Source organism: Drosophila santomea, chromosome 3R (genome assembly GCF_016746245.2).
Source record: "Drosophila santomea strain STO CAGO 1482 chromosome 3R, Prin_Dsan_1.1, whole genome shotgun sequence".
NCBI lineage: Eukaryota > Metazoa > Arthropoda > Insecta > Diptera > Drosophilidae > Drosophila > Drosophila santomea.
In genome coordinates, this window is record NC_053019.2 from 22,447,775 (window position 1) to 22,471,511 (window position 23,737).

Genomic DNA, 23,737 nt, shown 5'->3' on the forward strand with positions numbered 1-23,737 from the left:
CACTTACAAAATGGAGTTATAACAGGATTTTAGTTGGAACTTGCCTGTATAATGTGATGTGGATGTAACTTTAAGGGTAAAATTATAAAAAATATATTAATAGTATGCAATCAGTACTTTGCTTGTAATATAAACATAATTCTGAATTATATTTATTCTAAGAATGTGCTGTGTTATATGGTGCATGAAACTTTATCTATAATTTATTTTTTTATATAAGTTACACAAATTATAAAAAATATATTAACAGTATGCAATCAGTACTTTGCTTGTAATATAAACATAATTCTGAATTATATTTATTCTAAGCATGTGCTGTGTTATATGGTGCATGAAACTTTATCTATAAATTATTTTCTTATATAAGTTACACAATGTTTTTGCTAATAAGTAGAGTATTAAAGCTTCTGCTTTGCCTTCCTTAGGGACCTGGGTACATTTGCCTTGATGCTGATTGGTTCAGGACCTTTCTGAGTGAGCTGCTGAACGAGTAGAGGGAATTCACTGAGGGAGCCGTAGTACAATCATATTTCTTTGTGACATTTTCCTTGTGCATTATTAATCAACCGGGAGTATTTTAATTTATGTTGACATGCACTTATTTATAAAACGCAACAGTAATGCAAAAAAAAGAAGCATTTTAACCGGAAACCATATGCGAAACCAGACAGTCGCTGATTTCTCTGCTATTTTCGAGGGCGGTCATACATGCATTAGGTGTGCATGTTGAATTGACTATGCCCAGTGACCTTTAACCTGTTAATGGCGCCTTCTCAGGAAATTATTTTCTTCTGTGCAGTTTTATTTAAAGAATTGGAATCTTTTACGTGAAAAGGGAATTGGCGGCACAAAGGACTGGCGTTAGTTGAGTCGTGTCAAATGATGTAGACTTCCATGCAAATCGTAAAGCTTTGAGATGAATAGAAATCAGTGTCCGGCGAAAGGGGTGAAAATTCTTTGGATGAAATTAAAATAGGCTTCTATCAAGGAAACGGATTCTGCAGGGTTCTTACCTAATTGAATTCCACCCAATCCACCCTGATGTTCTGGCTCGCAATGAATTTTATTAAAATCGTTGCATGGGGCAACAGACTTGCCACGGCTACAGAAATTGAGAAATATTAATAAAGCTTTGATTTGCATTCAATCAATGAAAGGCGGTGATGTACCCTTTGAGCAGTGACCTGCTGCTCAAAGTTCAAGGGGCAATTGGCACGCCGGATGCGTAATCTATTTCAAACAGCGACCATGCAAATCGAATAAGCTATTGCTGTAGCTATAGCCATCGCCTCTCAGCTGTCGACTGTCGGATGCATGCGAGTACAATACAACACAATTTGCTGCTGCTGCTGCTACTGCTGCTGCTGCCGCTGCCGCTGCCAGCACTCCTGGTCGTCCTTTTCATCCTCATCGTCCTTTTGTCCTGTCAGGCCGTCTGTCGAACGGCGAGATGCATAGAGAAATTGCATATAAAATGCAGACAAATAACTTGCTCCCCATGTTTAGCGTATGCCCCAACGCCTGACATTAACAATGCAGCAGCAACAGCAGCAGCAACAGCAATAGCAGCAACAGCAGCAGCAGCAGCAGCAGCAACAGTAGCAGCAACATCAGCTACATCAGCAGCAACCAGCTGGCAATAAAATGTAACAAACACATTGACTGCTGACAAATAGCATTGCCTGTCAATTCATCAAAAAGAAAAAGGCAGCGAGAAGCATCGGCGAACGCGCAAAACTATTGACATGCACACGCATCGCTCACTCAAAGAAAATCCCTCCTATTTAGAAACATAACTCAAAGGACTTTAAAGTGTTTCTATACATATGAAGGCAGTTCTCGTGGTCAACCACTTGCTGTTATTTTTGCTGCATATTGCTTGTTATACTATTGATAACAGCTTAGCAAATGGAATGCAATACATGTCGAAAGCTCTGGTTTTTTTTCTGCAGTGCATCGTAAGCGGATCTGTTCGAATGGGATGCAGAATGCAGAATGCAGAATTCAGGAGGCGCATCCTTGCACTGCTGACTCGGCAGTGGCAATGGCAGACTTTGCAGCAAATTTGCTTAGCTGCCAAACCAAACTTCGATTGCCGCGAGCCTGCGTGCGAGTGTGTCTATATAAAAGATATGCGAGCGACTGTTACAAATTGTTTTGAAATGAAATTCAAACTGCATTGGGAAACGGTGCATATTGCTATGTGCGCGAACTTTGGCGACCTCGAAACTTCAACTTCAAGCCTCGCCTGCGTTGCTGGCTCAAGAAGTTCCACGTAGTAAGTTGACATCATTGTGGGCAGGATCAGAGCGATTATTTGGTTATGTGAAGGCTTAAATCTAGCAAAAGCATGAAGAGATGGGGTAAAAGATGGGGCCTGCATTGCCTAGACCGGTGCCCTTACCTTTATTTCCTTCGTAACAAATTGCCTCAATTATTTCCATTTTACCCAAGCCCCGGTTTACTGGCCGCCTTTATGCTCGTAGCTAGGGTGTAAAAACTTTATTAAAAACTTTTGTGCCCAAGCCTTTTTATGAGACCTTGTCTGCCCTAAGACTGGCAGAGCCCTGCTTTATATACCTTTCTATATACATATGTATGTAGGGATATATATATTTATAAAATACACGCACATTTAGACGCCTGGCCGCAATACTGCACTCCAGGGGCGTAGAAGAAATCAAATTAAGAGCATTTTCTTTGGCGAAACTTTTGCGCCTGTTTAGAGTTTTGTAATACTTCAGCACCGACCCACCTCTTTGTAGCTATTAACGTTCGTGCCCTATCCGCTGTCGGTCCTAGCCCCATGTGGTTACTTGAAAAATGCTAAATGGTCCCAGAGCAATTGCAACCGCAACAACATAAATAGCAACAAGGCAGCAGCAGTTTTGGCCTTAAAGCCAATGAGATTGGCTGCTGGCCCAAAAGTGTGTGCTCACTTGTCTCATAAAATGTGCCAAGGTGATGCTTAAGAATACGCAATATAATTTCAGGCATATAACTTATATTAAGGTGGTACCTACATATATCTAGGATACATTAAAAATTGTAATTTGTTTAGAGGTTTACAAAATTGCTAGAATTGGTGGGGAGTATAATATCTACACTCAGCACGATTCCCACAATCCAGTCAATGTAGTTCGAGATTTTATTGTATATACATGTCTGCAAACTGCCACCGCTCTGAATTCCGATAAGTGTGTTCCAAATTTTTTTCGAAACAGTCATCTCCTGTACCAAAGGACTTCCTGGCTCCGTGCATTTTCTACTGTTTCTAAAGCCAGCGCATATCTGCGATTTTTTGATAGTTATTCCGAATGACTGGCGACACTGTCTTACATTCAGAATTCTAACGGTGTTTGTTCTTGGGAAAATACTTTGTTCGAATAAGCCCCATCGGTTGGCTTTCAAATTTTCTAACTTTTTTTTTGTATCCAACGAAATGCATATCGGCAGTATGCTTCTTTGATAAGTCACAGGACCCTCCAACACGAGTATAGCTATATCATACTCGAAGTACTGTTTGTTGTACAGTTTGTGAGTATAGACGGTTTGAATGGAGTACTTTACACCTCTCCTTTGATGTTCCCGTAAATTGCCAACATTTCCCAGCCAAACGGTGCTGCAGAAGGTATTTCAGCTTACTTAAATATGGCTACATTTAAGGTATTAACTCACCTATAGCGTGGATCCGAAACGCAACTAGCAGATGTTATGACATGTTCTGAAACAGAGGATACCCTTACTATGGTTTATTTCTTCAAATCTCCCGCATTGTACAAACGATTATAGATAAGCATTCCGCTGCAATTCCTTGTGGGCGATGCAATAACTGCCATCCAAGGTGTGTCCCATGAAGGTGACTTGTTCACGTTGCGGCTCGAGCAGCGTGAGTCTAAGAAATGGGCCGATCCTCGATGTGCCAGCAACAAAGTGAACAAAAAACACCACAATCCCGCAGTCATCTTCTTAAACCAACTGATTCACGAACACTGAAAAGCTATCGCCCAATGTGATTTATGCTAAAACTCACAGAGAGAAGTTCAAAGCTTATCAGTAAAGTTTTACTGTTCGCAAAATGTGGATTGCTTGCGCCATTCAAACAGATTGCGAAACACTCTACCATAAATGAGAACAGAAAAATATTTGTTACGTAATTAAATTCTGAAAAATACGTCTATAAGGTTTTTGTTTATTCAAGAATCTTGTGCGTGGGAATTTTTCGGCACTATCACATCAACGCTAAGTACAATTCCCAATATCCAGTCAATGTAGCTTGTGACATCGGTGTATAAACACTTTCTCAAATCTCCATAACTCTGAATACCAAAGAGAGTATAAAGTTCTTTGTTATATCGTATCGATTTATACAAGGGACTTCCGGTTCCCGGGCACTTGATGTTTTTTTCGTAGCCAGCACAGATATGCGAGCTCCGTAGATGGATTTTGAAGGCGTTTTGGCATCGGGATCGGGTAAAATGTCTTATTTTGCTTGTCAAGACCCGCGGCTGCGTACTCTCTTCGTCTATAACCCAGCGTGCTGTATTAAAACTTGTATACTTTTGTGTGTCGACTTCGGTTTCGTTTAACCAAATGCAAATTGAACGAATGTTGGCATTATAGAGCACTTCGTTCTCTAGTTCCAGCAAAGCTATGTCATGCTCCATATTGCTTTCATCGTAGAAACTATGAATGTAGGAACTGTGGATCTGGTATTCTTCAATGCGATACTCGTCACTAATACCATGCTCTTTATCGCTATTTAACTGCCCCAAGCGGACGATGCTATTGAAAGAAAATATATGATTGATAAATTAGAGAATTAAAAGAAACTTACGCATTTCCTTGTTTAAATATGCAGCTGGCTGATGTTATGACAAATTCTACAATTGAATTCAACATTGTTTTAAAATATTAGGTTATAGCAACATTTGTATACAAACGTTTGTGAATCAGGACGCCACTGCAGGTTTTATTGGGCAACACAACTAGTGCCATCCACGTACTATTAAAACTCAAATCTCCAGAGTGAGTAGGAACTGCGGCACAGTTCACGTCGAGAAGCTGTGCCGACCCTCGATTAGCCAGCATCCACCATAAAAAAGCTAAACATACTGCAGAATTCATTATTACCCGAAAACACTTCGCAAGCTACTGAACTACTGGCAAGCTTTGCTCAGTTGTACAACACATGCCACTTATCACTACTAAAAGCGTGAAAATTATATTTGATAATATTTTGGAGCGATATGCTTCAGTTCTTGTTGAGTAGTAGGTTCTGATAACCCGCACAACGACAATGCTGTTATGACCAGGGGTGTCGTTGCTTCTAGAGAAATTCCCATGATTCATATTTCAAATAAAGAATCTGCATAAAATTTTTTAATATCTATGTACCAAGGCTGATTAACTGACATATTTTCTTTAAAGTCGTGTTCTCCACGGTAAGTTGAAGTCTACCCCTAAGTAGCACACATGCACACCATTTTTCAGTTAGCCGGAGTTTACAAGGTCAATTCAGTGGCTTTTGTGTGTCTTGGCCCTTGATCCTGCACATAGTCTTCCGCTTACCGCTTTCCGGTTTCCACTTTTCGCTTATTGTTTTGCTGCCCAGCCGCATCCCTTTCAAGTTCAATAATGTCATAGAGCGTGTCGCAGGGCAGGCGTCTAAATTTATGGCCCAAACGGTTGACCCGAAGGCCGTGGGGGCCGTGGGGCTTGTGGAGCAGCACGTGCTTTGGGGAGGCAGGGAAATAATTTAGCCAAAAACATGTGAAGCTCGCCATATAAATTATGCACACTCGCTCGCAGGACGACAACACATGGGTTGCTTTAAGGTATTGTATGGTATTGTCTATCCGACCTGCCCACTGCTCAATGCAGGGCAACAACAAGTTCGGACATAACTCACCGCCTTGGCCCTTTATTTTATTGTATTTTATCTTTTGGATTACTTTCTGCCATGACCACAACAAATAAACTTGAGCATCTTTGGGCAAAACCCACAGTGGGGCCACTGTATGGTGGTGCGGGAAAAAACTGTGGCCGGAAAAGAAAAGATTTCCGTGGCATTGTTGCTGCTTCTGCTGCTGTTACTCTTCCTCCTTCTTGGCTCGAGTTTGCCCGGAGGTCTGGAGCTGGACAACGGCAACAATTGCGCATGTTAACATACTTGTAAGTAGTTTTTCCACTTTGCCATGGTATTTTGCTTTTTTCCACACCCTGTACTCTGGGTTACCAAGGGTGCGTTCGTCCTTCTGGCTATCCGTTCAAGTCACTCTGCGCTCCCGGAATCTTAGGATCCTTTGCAAATGCTAATTGCAAAGATGTTAGTAGCTAAGCACACAAAAATAGGGTATGTATACTATACAAACCTATATTCCTTAAAATAGTTAAATACTTTACTCTCAGGTTCCTTCAAGTGAAGTATATGATATATCTTAGTCGAGTTCTTTTGCATGGTATTTCCTGTACATTTCCTCTATTTTTTCCATCCCCCACAACGGACACATTTGTTTTCCTGGGGGCAGTTGCCTTTGTTTTTGTAATTATCTGCACGTTATTTGTGGGTCAATAAAGTTTCGTTTCATAGTTTGAGCGGTTGTCTGGCTCTCAGCCCGGTTCAGGATTTATGGCATATGCGTTTTGGGCTAATTTTCAGTGCCGCTGACCATGCCATTGGCCAGTAAAACATTAATAGCAGACCGTGCTGGTCAGGAAAGAAGTTCGCAATGCTTCTTAAAATAGCATCGGGCGATTCAATGGCAGTTGGTAGCTGGAGGAAAACACTCCTCCTGGATGTTGATTAATTTATCGATACTCGGGCGATTGTCGGATGTAATTGTAGCTGCCTGTCAGGGGATCGTATTTCCAGAGATTTATACGATAGAATGATGGCTTGGTTGCAAGGGAGAGTGGCCGTTTTTTTTCCCGCAGTTTGGTGGGTTTGGTGTACAATTCATTTGTGATAAATTGCCGGCAATCGATGCTTAATTATTTAATAAGCTCGACTGCCAACTATCGAGCTATCAAATTTCATTCGCCCTAATTGCTGTTTAGCGTACTCGTACTCGAATATCGCGTTGCCATGACTGCGTGCCGTTAATGTTTGCACAGCGCTAATTTCGCATCAATCATCGATGCATTGTTAATTCTAATAATTGCGAATAAACAAATTGCAACTGTCATGTTTTCGTTAAATTCGACCAACATACGCATTTCGGCTATGCCTGCGGCTTAATTGATTATTACAGATGATCGGATGTGCTTATAACACGGCATCCAACTCGATTTGACACGTATCGTGTTGTGTTTTTAATGCAAACACAATTTGTCCACCGCCGATAATTAAAATACAGCTTTTCGCTCTCGATTTGCAGAGCAACGAGTTCGGTTTTTTACGCCCCCTCCAAAACAGAAAAAGCAATCCGTGAATATATCCGCCTGCCGCCTCGCCAGTTTAGCAAAATAGTTGGTAAATTTATTTGCCAAATAAACTGCACACAAAAGCCAATGGCAGCGATGAGAGGCACTTGGCAGAGCAGAATTAAGCTGACCATGGCAAAAACAAAGAGTAAACAACAAATTGAAAGGCATGAAATGAGAAAAGTAAAATAAACGAACGCAAAAAGTTGATCACAATACACAAAAAACAAAAAAACGAAAAACGAAGCCAGTGGCACACATGCAGGTGTATCCGTATGTGGTAACGTCAATTGTTTAAAAGTGAAAATTCGATTTTGTGGCAAGGCACAAGGCACAAGGCATCAGGACACAAACAAATGGCGTGCCAAACCAAAAAGCAAAAACTTTTCTTTTTCAAATTTTCATTCCCTATTCCCCAGTGTTTATATATTCTTGTTCTTTTTTTTTTTTTTGCCTTGTGCAGCAAACAAATTTTTGGTGCCTCCCTTGTCGGTTTGTTTGAATTGTCCCTGGTTATTGTTGGCTGTTCCTCCTGACGCTTTGTGTCAGGCCGAGAGTCCTGTGCGCTGATGTGGCCAACAAGACGAGACGAAAAGGAGCATAAAATAGCAAAAAAACGAAAAAGAAATTGTTATCCCGAAACGTATAAAACAAACCTGGTCGACGAGCATAAAAAATGTCCGGCAGTTAAGAGAAGGAGAGTGTCCAAGCACGTGTGTCGTGAGCTGCATGAGAAACCGGAAAAGCGGAAAGGCACAGAAGACACAGAAGGAGACACCGGAGTCGGAGGCTTTCCACCACTAACAAGAAACGTAACGATAACGAAAAACAAACTTTAAAAATTGGATTCTTCATTTGCATCGGCAAATCCAATCAAGCCAACGTAAAGACCTCGGCCAGACATATACACAACATAAAGCCGATGCACCACCTGCAATTGGTAGTCACACACTGAGAAAAATTATATTCTTATTTTATCATCGATTTGTATTTCATGGTTGATGTTTGCTTTATCCATAATAGATAGGAATGTATCTTTGTTGTATGTTAAGTCATCAGTTAATTAGCTGATCAAATATTTTATAATATTTTTCTAGGAATTTCTCCCCGTGTACGCGCTTCCATATGAACATGCCCCACGTTACGTATACGCCACCAGCTCCGAAAGGAACAGAGCGAGAGAGTGGAGAGCGGACACGAACAATAAATGAAAGGTGTGCGCCTCCTGTTTGTCCATATAGTTGACCATTGCTTATGGCCTGCCACCGACCACGCCCCCCGCTCACTGCGCCCGCCCCCCGATTCGGCTGAAAATTGGTAACGATTTGTATTGGACTATGGCCAAGCATAAAAGAGGCTGAGTCCCCGAGTCTGTTTGGCCATTGTGAGAGTGAGTGCATGTTTGTGTGTCTGTATCGAGTGCCGAATCTTGTTTAAAAGTTTTGTCCTTTTGCAGTCCTGCTGCCAGGATAGTTGGCCCCAATCTCTCACAGAAAGGCGAATCGAGAATGGAGAATGGAGGAAAAATTGTCTTATTTGTATGCCCGGCTCACCTGCCCTTATCCATCTGTCTTGTATCTTCATCAAGTTGGCCAGTATTAAGTCGCTTGTTGGTCGGTCGCCCAACAAGCCTTCTCCACCGCTCCATCGCTCCCTTTGCAGCATGTCCTTGCAACGTTGTGGTTTTTTGCGTTGAGCTCTCTTAAAAAACACACAGCATGCTTTTTGGGGCGGGCGAATGAGAGGGGTTTATTGATTGCTCCGGCATACGTTTGCCATTTTATTACAAGCCGGAAAATAGAGCTGCACAAATACAAAAAAAAAAACAAAACAAAAATGAAGGAAAATGCATCGAACCGCCTCACTTTTGTTCCCTGCTGTGCTTTTTTTCTGTCTCCACCTCTCGTTTTCTGGCCTCGTTAATTGCCTCAAAGCCAAACATTTGCGTCAGTGGCAACCGCATTCGACGTCGTGACAATGACAACGGCAACCGCCGCTTAAATTGCCCAAAACCGCGACAAGTGGCCGTGTCCAGCGATTTACCCCCACCTCCCCAATCGAACCATCCCAGCTCCACTTCATCGGGCTTTTAACCGCCACCCTTCCCGGATTTTCTTCACCACGGCCACGGGCTACGGCTACGGCTACGGCTACGGCTCCGGCCCAATGGAGCGTATAAGAAAACCATTCATTAGCGCTTATCAAACGGCACAGACAGATCTGTCCCGCCACTCAATGGCTGTTTGATTTTTGCCCTAAACTACGGCGACTTTAATGCCCTGCCAAGGGGTAGCATGAAGTTATGGTAGCAAGAAGTTCAGGAAGTATGATCATAAACATAACTTACAATAAAATACTTATATTCTAGGTGAAAATACATTAAAGACCATTTTAAATGGCATAACCGTTCAGTTACTTTCGTAAAATATTACTTCGTTGTTAAATCAACTGTCCGGTTGTGTTATTTTTGGTTAGATAGGGTATTCTAAGCATCGGCTCCTGCAGATTGGCAGACTGTCGATTTTTTTTCGCCTAGCTAGGCCTCTGCTGACGTTTATTGTAAATGGCTGTCCAATGAAAATTGTTGTGGCCTATCAACGTCAACGCGGTCACGGCCGGGCCGTGTGTCATTAGTTCGGGAAAAAGTGGCTGCAAAAAACTTGTTCGTTCGCAAGTCGTGAAAAAAATATCTTGCATTTTTATCGGCATCCCCCCCATACGCTGGATGTCCTGCGTCCTCCTGTTGCTGCCTTGCTTTAGTTTAATTGGCACTTGACAGAGTGGCCAACATCACCACCAGGAACAGCAACAAAACACCAGCAACCACTAGGTAAATCTGCTGCTGGTCTTGGTCTCTGGTGTTATCAATCAAATTGGCTTTTTCTATATCCATCAGCACTTACGGATGATGACTAGTGGTGCGTTGATTTGTAATGCTCCTTAATTGGTGTTTGATGTCTGCATTATGTGTAATTATGTAGGAAGTTAAAGTTTGGGTGCTGAAGGGCCAGTTGCCTTACGGGCTTTCAATTTAAAGTTGCTTTGCATCAAAGAATCTCATTTCCTCTAAAATAAGTGACCTCCACACAACATACAAAACAAAGTTATCCAGTGAAACTATTATACACATTTAATGATTTCATTTGCTTGAAGGCTAAATTGTTATTACTTTCTACGTGCAAAACACCGTTTGACTTCTAGTCCCTTTCCGACGACAGCGCCCACAAAACTTGATGTATTTGCAGTCCTTTGCCTGCTTGCGATTTGACCATGGCCAGAATGTTGTTTTACTTGAATAATTAAAGGGCGCACACACTCACAGATCAAGAAGTGAATGTTGGCAGTCGCAACGTTATCAGCGCCAAGCCTTCTGGTTAAGGGAATTATGCATATGTATCTGTAAACCTAATGTCCTGCAGCACACCGCATCCGAGGCAGGAAGGACGAGGAGTGGAATGCAGTGCTCAGGACGAGATCCAGGACCCAACGGCCAACGAATTTATAACTGATTTCTGGTGATTTAGTTGGCTCGCCAAATGGAATGAGTTGAGTAGTGAATGTCTACGGCGGCTGTTCCATGCACAGAGAAAATAAATTATGTTCTAATAGTACACTTAAATTAAAACAGGTACTGATGAAGAAAGGAAAGTTAGCGTTTGTAGCCTGCTATTTTAAATATTTTGTAGAATTTTGTAAACCAATTCCTTTGGAGGCCTTGATTTGAGGTGATGTTTTCTCCATGTGCGACCACTTATTATGCAAAATGCCGCACATGGAGCGACGGATGATGACCAGGGGCCAAAAGGGTTGGGCTTCCAAATGGTTTGGACATGTCATGACGGAGCGCGTCTCATTTATATTGCATGGCTGAAATGGCTGAGAGGCAGTCGTAGACCCACGGATAGATACTGGTCAGGCGGCTCACTTGAAATGCATTGAAATTCATGCAGCAAAAAAAAAGAAACGTAAAATAAATTGGGGGAATGGGAAATGGGGAAAAATGTGGCACAAGGCCGTGTGCCTTGTGCGGCACAAAAGTTAATTGAAATGCTATCAAAGCATATTCAATTAATTTAAATTAGCTCAGCGCGGCACAACACAAAACGCAATGCGCCTGCGGCGTTTTTTGGGGGCCGCCAAGTTTTCCAGTTTTCCCGCCTCGCAGTTTCCACTTGGCTGCCATGTTAATTATATACGCGAAGGCTGCTGCCAACCAAACTAAATGGCAAAAGTTTTCCCCCTTGTCAGTGGCAAGAGTCGACTCTGCCAATGATAAGGAAAATCGGACAGCAGTTCGGGGGGAAAGTGCGGCAAGTGCGGAAAATGGGGGCGTACAACCACGCCTTCATTAATCAATTATTGCAAACAATTTACTGCTCGTGGTGTTCGGGCGAAAGCAACAATGCCAATGACAACAACCGACAATCAGCTATCAGCTCTTGGCAAAATATTTTTATTTAAAAAGGGCTTGCCAATTGATAATGTTGAACCAAATCGCCCGGAGCGTCCATCATTTGTCGGTTTCTGGCATCTCAAGGAGATGGCGAATGTAATTTTGTTTATTTCACATGTCGAGCGGAGCTGTCAGTCCATTGACAGTGTCAGAATTTCAATCAAAATGCAAATTAATAATAAACAAAAATGGCATGACATTTACTCTCGCCGATGAGATCAAATTAAATTTCAATTAGCTGTCACAGGACAACCCCAGCTGGAGAAGGAGCTGCAAATTAGTCAATCGAAGAACCTTTTGATACTTTCTCAAGCAAGAGATTGTGGTTGATATTGAAAAGAACGTTCCAGGCCTTCTTAAACATCATCAGACATCAAGGGAACTTGCCGTAAGCGATTCGATTGAATTGCAATTACTATTTACAATGAGCCGTTTATGATGAGCTCAGAACACTGAATGGGAGTGTCATTGATAGTTAGGTAATCATCAAAAATTCTCTAAATATTCTGTGCCATTCAAACCATAAAAAATGTGGTTGGATCTGGCTGTTTTTTAAAATAAACATAAATATTCGCATGTTGGGCATTGCAAGCTTATGTTTTAGTTCAGAAATTTTTAATGGAAATATAATGCAATTCAACATTTTTAGCAGCAGTTATTTTAATGCCGAAATTTTGCTCCCCTACCGGATTAACTCCTTTATTTGTTAAACAAAAATGAAATCCGCGTTTATTTGTTTGTTCACTGGTTTCATTTACTGAAAATTTGGTGCAGTTCTGCCCTCTTTGTGCTTATTAACGTTTTGTTTTTAACATTTACATGAGACTGCTGACTGCTGCCTGCACCGAATTGTCGACGGGTGGGCGGTGGTCAGTCGGTCGAATGGTCAGCCGCAGATGGTCAGTAGCATCTGGTTTTTGGCCCCAATCCCAGCCTTTGTGCAACTAAATTATTTAGTTGTGTGGCCGGAAAGCAGAAGCAAGTAGTCCGAAACGCGACTGCGACCACTGGCAGTCCTACAGTCCGGCGTTGGCCAAAAACTCACTGACATGGCCGGGCATCAAATGATTGCCCCAGACACTTTATAATGCATGAGTCTGCACCAGAATCAGAATCAGCAGCAGCACTTGCAGCAGCAGCAGCAGTTGCAGCAACAACAATAATGACAGCAGCAACAGGAAGAGGCCGCACAATGAGCATGAACACGAGTAACCGAATTATTTATATTTAAATTGTTTTGGTTGCTGCACTCGTTGTTGCCTTTGAGTTTCGCATGTCTATTTGGCACACAGTGCACACAGAGAACCCGTAGCCATGGAGCCCCGTAACCTTTGATCCCCGACACTACCAGGCTACTGCCGTCTCCCACAGTGAAGCCTCGGCTTTCATGGCCATGATTATGTGGCAGCGCCAGCCTTTGACTCTGCCGAAAAAGTGGTAAGAGCGCATCGTGCACTCAGAATATTACTAATGAGTTGCATGAGACAAAGGACGCATTTCAGATTGATTCAATAATTTAATAATAATAACATGAAATTTACTGAGTATCACTGGAAAAGGTTATCACTCTACAGGAGCTCTTTAGCAACTTCTTAACTTTGAATTATGCAAATGTTGGCTAAGATCTTGCGTGCGTTCGACTTTACACACACTCTTTTTCGAGAGTGTACCACCGAGACACTATCCGTGTCCTGACCAGACTCCGCGTGAGCTTTATTTATGCATTTCATTTCGGTGTGCTTGCTGGGGGCCAACTTTTGGTATGGCGATGTCGGCGATACGATAAGTGGGCGCCCAGAAGGATGGGGCTGTCTGTCGGGTTGCATTGCGTTGCGTTGCGACCCGCCTTTGAGTTGATGTATTAAAAATTTTCACACATGGCAGTTGGTTGGTTGGTTGGCCGGTCGTCGCCTGCGAGGCAACCTCTTTGCTTGCACCGAGCACTGAAATTTGATTTTCCATCCCCCACCCGGAAAAAGCGCCCACAATAACCCCGCCGCCATTCGCCATTTTCATCTGGAACTTTGGCTGTGCACTTTTCAGCGCTTGATTTGCGTTGAAAATGCGCTGCTGGTTTTCCCAACCCCTTTGGATATACTTCTATACTCCTATACTCGTTTACTCGAACGCAACCCTGGTGGAGAGATCACACGGCCAAAAGCTTTTGACGGTGCGTTCATTATGATTAGCAATTTTCCACGGATGAGTTCGGAACGAGTAGGTATACTCGTATATACACGCGGGTCTTTTTGTCTGCTCTGGGGAATGCCTGGGGTTTTTTAATAAGACTTTTTGTTGGCTTTACGCTGCATTTGGGTAGCAGATGGAGCAGGAGTCGGCGGGTTATCAAGTGGCTTTTGTGGATTTTGTCAGTTGCACCTTGGTAACTTATTAATTTTGGCTGGATGAGCGCAGGAGCACGAAGCTCGTCTTACAAAGCTCACAGAATCAACTTAGATTCATTATTTATATTTATCTAACCACATACTATACTTTCCAGAATACATACTTTGAATGTGGAAATTCCTTTGAGTATTGTTTAAAATTAGTTTCAATAGATTGACGTACATTCTTATAAACAGCAGTATTCCTAGCCTTGTAATATTTCACATTTATGTAAACTACCAGGAGATGGTTTTTTGGCGTGCCGCTCCGTTTGTGTATTTTTTACCATTAACCATAATGCTTTGTGTCTGTTTCGCCTGACATCTTGTGGCAGATTCGCACATGGAATTGCATTTTCGCGTCATTGTTTGATGGCTTCCGTTGCCGCTGCCGCTGCTGCTTCGCCGCATCCTTGCTGGTTAAGCTTCCTTTTTGGCTGAAGCGCTTCCTGTTGCCATATTCCTTGCCATTGTGGCAGCTCCCGTTTGTTGTCAAAAGCGCATACGCATCCTTATTTCCACTACCCAGAAATGCATTTAGCATTCCTCACTTTTTTTTGTGTAATTTTATTGCTCCTGTTGGAGCAGCGTTCTTCTAACTGTAGAACGCATTGTTGTCAGAGGCGGAGCGTGCCACATCCTTTTGGACTCCCTACTTTTTCTCCCGGCGAATGCAAACATGAAAATTGCATAATCCACGCATCGCGATTTATGACTTTTGTGCCAGCGTGACTGATGGCAGTACAAACAAATGTCAGGGAAATGCGAACCGCCTGTCACTTCTTGCAGCAGGATAACATTTCCATAAAAAAACACGCCATCATATCCTGCGGATCAGTCAAGGACCTCCCGTGAGAGTGATGCCATCAACCGCAAGGCATTATCATCGGGACTCTGAGGTTAATCAGCAATTTAGGGCCCAAATTGATAGGCATCTTAGCTGCGGCACCGCAGAGCCCAATTGCTCAATTAGCCGCCAATGCAGTTGGCCTAAAACAATGCCAATACCACAAGCGGCTTTCCTTCGAGATCCCATCGAATGCTGCATAATTAATTTGCCAATTTGAAGGCAGGTGCACTTCAGTTGAGACGGGGTCGAACCAAGAGTGCACAGGGGAAAACCTATCATTTTTTTTTTCAATTATTCACTAAAATATTCAGATTATGCTAAGTAAAACTGAACAAGCGGTAATAAAATCGCTGTTCTGGTATAAAACATTTTTATAAGATTATGTAGTACAACTATTGTTATTGAACTGATATGAAGCTTTGTTTCTATGTGTAAGAAAGCACCTCAAGTATCTCATTATCTATCTCTTTCTCTTCATATAAGTCTGCCTCTTTTGCTCTCTTGAAGACCTGCCGCCCGAGGCACATTTGTTGAACATTTTGCGGCCATTTATGAATGGGCGCGCATAAATTTGTGACACTTTTTGTGGCATTTTACGAGGCAGGTCCATTAAAATGGGGCCACATGTGCCTGCCGCACACACACACACACATGGGCACCCTTACACCCGCACTAACACAGCGGCAGTCAGCAATGGCAGGCCTCGGGATGTCCGATGTGGGAAAATAAAATGAAATACATAAATTTTGCAACGATTTGAGAGACCGCATTTTATAATTGAATCACGTACGACATTTTCAGAGGCGCGCGCGCGGAAATAGGAAATAAGTTTTGCCGCTGATATAAATTAGAATCTTAAGGGATTGCCATCGCTGCCGACTTAATCAATACTGCTGCCCTTTCAGCCTTCGTTTTCGCAAGGAATTTCTTATTCCAAAAGGGGTTCACAGAGAAAAAATGGTCATACAATGGCTACTTTGCACTAAAAACTATCTTAATAAATATTTAAATAGAAATTAGGTGAGACTAAAGGTCGCTTATGCACTTTAAATTATTATTAGGTAGTATTAGGTAACTGGTATAACTGGTATAAATAACTGATCATTTTTCCCTGTCTACTTGCAATAGCAAGAGTTTTAAATGCCCAGCCTGCGAATGCTCGCAATTTATGTGACTTGTTTGGCGGTGCAGACAAGTTGCAGCGAGTTTTTCTTTCGCGCTTTTGGCAGACAGCAAAAGTTGCATGCGCGCATTTCCGTTTCCGTTTATTAGACCGTGAGAGTGTGTGTGTGTGTGTATGACTTTGTGTGTGCCTTGTTGTGGGGAGAAAAACCTTTTGATTTACTTAGAGGCCGCGGCACGTTTCCTCCAAGAATCGAGCAATTGGCAATTTCCAAACAAAATACAAATCGAAGACGATGCGAATTGAGCTTTTGCAAACTTTTTGTTTTATGGTCCTGCGAGCACAAGCACTCACACACACACTCGTACACAAACACACACATGGAGGACAGGACGACACGCCGACATTTTGTATCAGTGTGTGCACACTCCATTGGGCCCCAATGATGCGTACAAAATGCAACAGCAACAATTTTTTGGCATTTTTTTTTAAATGGTAATTTTTTCGTCGTCGCTGTGCGACAGCCCACCCACAATTTTCCCCCCCTTTTCCACGAAATTTCCAGCCCCACTGATCTGCTTTTCTCTTGTTGCTACCGCGCAGAGCACATTACATGGAAAGCGCTTTTCCATTATTCGTTATTGTAGCTGATGTTTTTTTTGTTGTTTTGCCATTGTCCGCATAAAAATGCATTGATTTTATCAAGTGAAAAAATCAAAAATGTTGACATGAACGCCGCATGGGGCAATAAAATATGGTAAGTGCATCGGTGGGCGGATTTTTCCATTTTGGGCCCTCGTGGATGTGGGCTTTTGATATCTCCGGCGATTTACATTAGTTTTGTGTGCAATTTATGCGCGGGCATAAAATCATTGTGCTGCATCATGTTAAACAAAGTTAGTTATGCGGACATTTTTTTAGGCTGTAAAATGCGGGCTTGCTGTGTGTTTTTATGGGGTTTTTAAATAATGGGGCAGGTATCGTAAGCCATGGAATTTTATTTTTTGGTTATCTGCCAGCTTGTTACATTTCTTATAAAGTGAAATATTACGAGCCATTGCATCAAATCCTTACATACATTAGAATCAGTAGTACAAGGGACCGACGATTTTACGTCGTTATACCCGGAAGACGCACTAGCAGAAAGGTGGAAAAAACATTTTTTTTGTTTAATTTATGATTGCCATGTTCGTTCTATGTTTTAACATAAAACAAACTAATTTTTTAATTAAACAAAAAATGTAATCAATTCAATTTAATTACATGGGTTTTTCATAAGGAAAAAGCTGAAAAAACTAGAAATATTTTTCCCGATTTTTTGATAAAAATAATCCGTTTTTTTTCCATAACAGTAAAAATAGTTGTCCAAATGTGGAATGCCATACATCGTTGAATTCGTAACAAAATGCCCTATCGATCCATGTACATACATTGAAATGCTAATTTTAGGCAATTTTTCGCAAATTTTGATGATGGTACCCCTTATCAAATATGCAAAATTTGTTAAATTTTTTTTTTTCGAAATCCAAAGAAGTAGGGATAGACATTGTTAGCTATGTTTATTAGCAGCACAAAACAGTCTTTATTTTAGCTGTGCGACCATTTTTGACCAAGTTATGGCGAAAACGCCGATTGAAAATATCTAATTTTTTACAACAATTTTTTTTTTCGATTTTTTGATCAAAAATAATCCGTTTTTTTTCAATAGCATTAAAAATAGTTGTCCAAATGTGGAATGCCATACCTCGTTGAATTCGTAACAAAATTCCCTATCGATCCATGTACATACATTGAAATGCTAATTTTAGGCAATTTTTCGCAAATTTTGATGATGGTACCCCTTATCAAAAATGCGAAAATTTGTGAAATTTTTTTTTTCGAAATCCAAAGAAGTAGGGATAGACATTGTTAGCTATGTTTATTAGCAGCACAAAACAGTCTTTATTTTAGCTGTGCGGCTATTTTTTTGCCAAGTTATGGCGAAAAGTCGATTGAAAATACATCTATGGTTATTTACATTTACAAGTAAATATTATTACTTCTTTTAACCGTTTACGTTGTTTTCATAATCTGCAATATTTAATATTGCGCCTTATTAATTTATTACATTTACCTTGTTTAGTGAGTATAACAAATTAAAATGTATTTACATTGGCTGTTGTTTATTTTTTGGTGCATTAACATGTATTTATTTAGTTCAGTTCATGTAAACATCAAGCAAGTTTCGATTGAAATTTGTTTTGGAAGACAAGGCCATTGGCGTCATTCATCTAATTGGCAGAAACTAATAAGTGGCCATGTACATATGCAGGCAGGAAAACCAGCAGCCAGAACAGCTAAGTATGTGGCGCCACCAAGTGTGAGAGTCCAATCCCAATCCCAAACCCAATGCCAATCCCATAGCCAAGTCTGAGGTTTTGGGGGCTGCTTTGCGGCATTTTGTCGAGATTTGTTGAGAATTTATGCGCTACCTTAGAGAATTTATGAGTTGCAGTCGAGTGAATTATTTTATCATACGCATGCAGCAGCAACAAACACTGGGGGCATGTAAAGTCCTTGCCACAACAAGCTGCAGCGGAAACAGCAGCAGCACAAGCCTTCTGACTAAGGCCTGCTGCACAGTTTAAGCTACTAATTTCACATGCAAAAGTCTTCACTAAGCTGGCATTTTAATCTTGCCCGAGTGGTGGTCGGGCGTGTGTGTTTGTGTGTGCTTGCTTGTGTGTGTGTGTCCTGCTTCAGTGTGGTTGTAGATGTGAAATGGGCGTGGCTATGGGCTTGTAAGTAATTAAGCACTGACCCTGCTGAAATGCCTACACACTAAATAATAGCATCGGCGTTGAACATATACCCTCCCTTTTTAAAGGTTTTTTATAGTGTTTAATTGTGCACTGAAATCTAATGGTAAGTCGTTAAAAAACATACCAGTACTAATGATTTGTTGAGAGGCAATTGTTTCTGATATTTGCTTATTTAAGTTTCAAATTTAAAATTCATTTGTTTACATACTTTTACATTTAAAAATGTAAACGAATTTGTAGTAGCTTATCTTGAAATTCGAAGGGGTTTCTTATTTTTTTTCGTGTAACCTGTTCGCAGAGATTTAACTTGTAGTCCGGCCATTGATATGCGTTCCCCGGGAGGAAAGCCTCGAACTGGGCTTAAGTTGCTCCAAGTCCTGTCAAATGGTCCTTCGTCCTTCGGGCGCTGTTGCTCCTTCCGATCCTTCTGCTCTCGATGCGGCTGCCGTTGCCGTTGTACTTAGGCCTAATGCCTTGCACTTGTTTGCAAATTGCATTGGGATAACAACGGGCAGCAGCAGCAACTCTTTCATCCTCCTGCATCCTGCCGAATCCACTGCTGTCGATTCTCTTGGCCCATTGTTTGTGCTGTGCCGTTGCCAGGTGTCCAGATTGCAGTTCGTGCTCGAGCCTGGGCTAATCAATTTGCATGCTGGCGCAAGCTGATTTACCTGCTGCTACCACCTGCTCGCTTTTCCGCCAGCAGCAGCATTTCCCTTCGCCGCCACTGGCTTTTCATTTAATTTCCAGCCGACGTCGCCGAGAATACTGCTCCTTCGCCTGCTGCACATTTGCATTCTGGCGCCAAGTCACGTCAGTCGGAATTGCCTCTCGAAATGAATAAAGTTTTTTAATTCTACACATGCTGCGATTAAGATGTCAAATGTCAATTGTTGCCAGCAAAATATTTGGCAAAAACTATTGCAATTTCATAGCAAAGCACATGGAATAAGTTCTTTTAATACTTGTAACATGGGATGTATATTGTTTCAAGCATATAAAAGAGTTTGTGACTGGAAACTGATATCAAAGAGCTCCTTAGAAAAAATATCAGTTATTAAAGACCCGTGCTATCAATTAGTCCGGCGGTCCAGTACTTTGATCTGTGAAAAGAGTTAAGATGGTATTCCCGTGCCGTCAATTAGGAACCTGCTATGTGCCGGCAATTTAAGCACGAATTAATTAAAATTCCAGCACACAAAATGTGATAAATTTGCACCCCTCTCTTTTTGGTTATATTTCAATGTACGTGTGTGTGTGTATCGTTTATGGCTACTTTGACGTATTTTCCGGGCATAATTAGCTTCATTACTCATTCATCTTTGCATTCATTCATTAGAAACCAATTGACAGTTTAATTAAGTTTTCGCTTTCCGTCCCTCGTTTGTCTTTGCCGAGACCGACGCCAAACTTTTGCTGAAAATAAAAAGTTTAAACAAAACGGCATTGGGTGTAATGGGAACGAAGGGTATGCAGGGATCTACACAAAGTGGTGGCCGGCAGTGCCTAATTGGCACCCAATTAGGCATAAATATTTGGCTGTGTCGGCTACAAAACAATTATTCCTGCCATACTTCATACTTCATCGCCGCGCTGCGCTTTTCACTCCTCACTTTTTTGGGGGCCTTTCTAGGCCGGACTGAAAGCTGCCTTTGACCTTCTCGGCGGGGCTCTGGAGTCCTGATTAGGTTCCCTAATTGAGCATAGTTAAATGCATAAGCTGATTGTGGTGGAAAAATTAAAAGTTCTCCTCAAAAGGGCTTCCAAATAGGTAAAGTGTCGGCTTCAATCTAAACTTTGTTTTGGACTGCTGGAGTCTGTGGGTGGAACATTTAAAAAATGGCAAGACCCACTTTATTTATTTTCTATTTGGTATTTTTGGAAATTGAGGAAGCCATGTAATTATTCGTTTATATTTTCTTAAATTCTAATTTTGAAAACCCATTAAACACATGATACTTGCCGCACATGAAACCTTTTAGTGGTATTCAGCCTTAACCGCATTTACCTGCATTTTGTGCCGGAAACTTTATAACATTCATTCGAAAATTATAATAAACGCCACTCATCTGCACTTTAAACTTGGATTCTGGGCACTTAGGGCTCGTTTCATGCCTCCCCACCGCCGCCGACTAACATTCAAAGTTGGCCGCATCAAGCCACATTGTTAGCGCTATCTACCAGGAAAGGCCTGCGGCGTTTTCTGTTCCAGGCTGTGTCCCGTTAATGAAATGTCGAATCCTGAGCAAGGACCTCGTTCCCCCCATCTCCTCCACCCTCCACCCGATTCACATGTGTGTGTGTGTGTGTGTGGGCGCGGCTTGTTCGCGAAAGTTGATAAAAGCGCTGCGAGACAAATTGTGATGTGGGTGTACTTGTGCAGGTTGTTACCTGTAAGCAGGATGCCGTACATCAATCTGGTGCTGTTGCCGTTTCGGTTGCATGTTTATCGTGTTTGCGGCTCATTAAATGCGCCTCATTAGCCCCGGTCAGAGTTCACAGGCCAAGCGGTTGCAGCGCCAAGAGGCTGAGCTCTCTCTGTTCATCCTTGGCATGAGGCAACCGCATTAGGTTCATGCAGCATTTATGTATGTGGAGCCAGCAAATTAATATGATTCTCGATGTCTTTCTGTTTGTACAGCACATATCGAAATCCGAAAGTAGCAATCACGTCAAATATTATGCTCGAAATTAAACAAAAACAGAAGCTTAATCAGAATCTTGGCACACATCTGGCCAAAAGGAAGTGTTTATTAGAGTGGTCCCTTTCTGTATACGTATTTACATATAGTTGATTTCTGGTTTAAAGACGTCTAAATGCAGGCTATGAAAAATAGTAAATCGACGTGGCAAACTTTTGGAATGAAGCTTATGTTTGGATGGTGCATCATGTATGTTAGGCACATTTTAAGCATGGACTTATCAATATTCAAAGTGAAATTTCCAAGTCCACCCTGAACGGAACGTCAGAGAGAAATGATTCGATAACCGGTCAGAATCAGAATTCAGCTCCTAATTGAAATCGACTATGTTGATCATGGGTCTCTTCCCGTCTGCCGATGACAGATGTCGGATTGAGTCTGCTCCCATCCCTCTTCCCCTTTAATGAATGGATGCAATGTTTAGGCCTTTTTATGAGCCAAATCCCTGTGTCCGTGTGTTTGTCTGCCCATCTCTGTGTGTTTGTGGCTGACAAACAGCTTAAAACCTTGATGGACATTAGGCTAGCAGGGCGGGATGGTGGGATGTTTTACATTTCAACGTCTGTTGGTCGAAAAGCAAACCAAAACCCGAACCAAACGGACGGTGGGGAGTGCAAACAAATGCGCTTTGAGGCCTTTCACTCACTTTGGCTAGGTAGCAATTACTGTTTGTTTATGCATTTGTTATTGTTGCCGTTGCCGTTGCAGCCAAAGAAGTAGAATTGAAATTTGAAATTCATAATTCAATTGAAGTTGTGCTTGGCTGGCAGCATCAACAAAACCCGAGACCAACAAATGGAATTACACAAATACACAGAACCCAAAGTTGATATATTCCGCGTGCACTTGTAGCTTTCATATCAAAATTTCACTACAGTTGGTTTATATAATTAAAGAACTTTAAATTTTATTTCAAAACGACTTTAGAGCACTAAATTAAAGGTAGGCAAAATATCGTAGAGATATAAAATAGTTAGTAGCTCAAGACTTGATAAATAAGTAGTGATTTATACTAAAAATTTGAAATGAGTTATTGCAAGATTTAAGTAAACCTTCGGTAGTTTCTTTCCATGCACTGATGCAACAGCAGAAGGGGGCGTGGTCGCCAAAGGCGGACTGCGTGTATGTGTGTTAATTGAATGCAGTTGCAGTTGCAGCAGTGTAGCATCCAAATGCATTGCCAACTGGAATTTTCTTTGATCGTTTTTGCCGGAGAAGGAACGAAAAATGTACGAATGGGGGGGAAAAAAATGCCAGCTCCTTTATATACGTCCATTTGCTGACATTTTGTTTAAAATGCATAAATCATCAAATGCTGCAGTGTCATAAACGAAGCAATGCACAAATACACCGAGACAATAAATAGATATGCGCTTGCATACGAAAATCAAACACGGCGTATTATTATTTTGTGAGCTCGGCAAAAAGCAACAGTAGCAATGAGCAAAGAAAAATATTGGAAAATAGAGAAAAGAATTCAGCTAGAACGAGGCGAAATTGGTACTCTCTTCCCCAGTTGCAATAAATCTGCTGGGGCAGTCATAAATATTGATTTCGAAATTGTCCCTTTGCATGAAGCTTTCATGTGTGTGTGTCTGTGTGGTAGCTGTGAGTGTGTTGTAGCCACGCCCCTTGCGACCCACTTCACTCAGATTTGTCGCTCATATTAGCTGCAGAAATGAAAATCGTTTTCCAATCGTATTCTTGTCGTTTACCTTTTCCTCTTACCATCGCCGCCCCCACATTTCCCATTTTCCCATTGCCCTGTGTTCCATTCAAGTGTAATTTGCAGTTGCTTTGCCTGTCGTTGTTATTCTTTTGCTGACAAACGCTCTTTTTCCACACCCTATTCATCTGAAGGTCCTGCGTCCTAGAAACCAACTTTTAAAATGAGAAAAAGTTAGAGTGCAGACTTTTAAGACCTTGCATCGAAGAGTTTGCTTCCAAAATACTATGTGAGTATTCATAACACTCATGAGTAATTATAATGGTATTCTTA

The 23,737-nt window shown here is 41.6% G+C and overlaps 2 protein-coding genes across 2 annotated transcripts; both read right to left on the reverse strand.

Annotated features, from left to right (window-relative positions):
* Positions 1–3,000: 3,000 nt before the first annotated feature.
* Positions 3,001–3,973, reverse strand: LOC120452317 (vitamin K-dependent protein C). Its single transcript, XM_039636470.1, has 3 exons — positions 3,785–3,973; positions 3,679–3,724; positions 3,001–3,622 (listed from the first exon to the last, which is right to left on the reverse strand). Exons 1-3 carry the CDS (start codon positions 3,963–3,965, stop codon positions 3,058–3,060), a joined length of 792 nt encoding a protein of 263 aa, XP_039492404.1. The 5' UTR covers positions 3,966–3,973; the 3' UTR covers positions 3,001–3,057.
* A 213-nt stretch (positions 3,974–4,186) lies between these two features.
* On the reverse strand, positions 4,187–5,127 carry LOC120452775 (serine protease persephone). Its single transcript, XM_039637163.1, has 3 exons — positions 4,944–5,127; positions 4,838–4,883; positions 4,187–4,785 (listed from the first exon to the last, which is right to left on the reverse strand). The coding sequence occupies exons 1-3, from the start codon at positions 5,125–5,127 to the stop codon at positions 4,197–4,199; spliced, it is 819 nt and encodes a 272-aa protein (XP_039493097.1). The 3' UTR covers positions 4,187–4,196.
* Positions 5,128–23,737: the final 18,610 nt, after the last annotated feature.

Bases quoted from the DNA above. Each gene is read 5' to 3' on its own strand.
- LOC120452775 (XM_039637163.1), bottom strand. From the start codon at position 5,127: ATGAATTCTGCAGTATGTTTAGCTTTTTTATGGTGGATGCTGGCTAAT. The intron at 4,884-4,943 runs GTTTGTATACAA...ATTCAATTGTAG, and splicing joins TGGCGTCCTGATTCACAAAC to AATTTGTCATAACATCAGCC. The intron at 4,786-4,837 runs GTAAGTTTCTTT...TTCTTTCAATAG, and splicing joins ATATTTAAACAAGGAAATGC to CATCGTCCGCTTGGGGCAGT.
- LOC120452317 (XM_039636470.1), bottom strand. From the start codon at position 3,965: ATGACTGCGGGATTGTGGTGTTTTTTGTTCACTTTGTTGCTGGCACAT. The intron at 3,725-3,784 runs GTTTGTACAATG...CCTCTGTTTCAG, and splicing joins CGGAATGCTTATCTATAATC to AACATGTCATAACATCTGCT. The intron at 3,623-3,678 runs GTGAGTTAATAC...TACCTTCTGCAG, and splicing joins GTTTCGGATCCACGCTATAG to CACCGTTTGGCTGGGAAATG.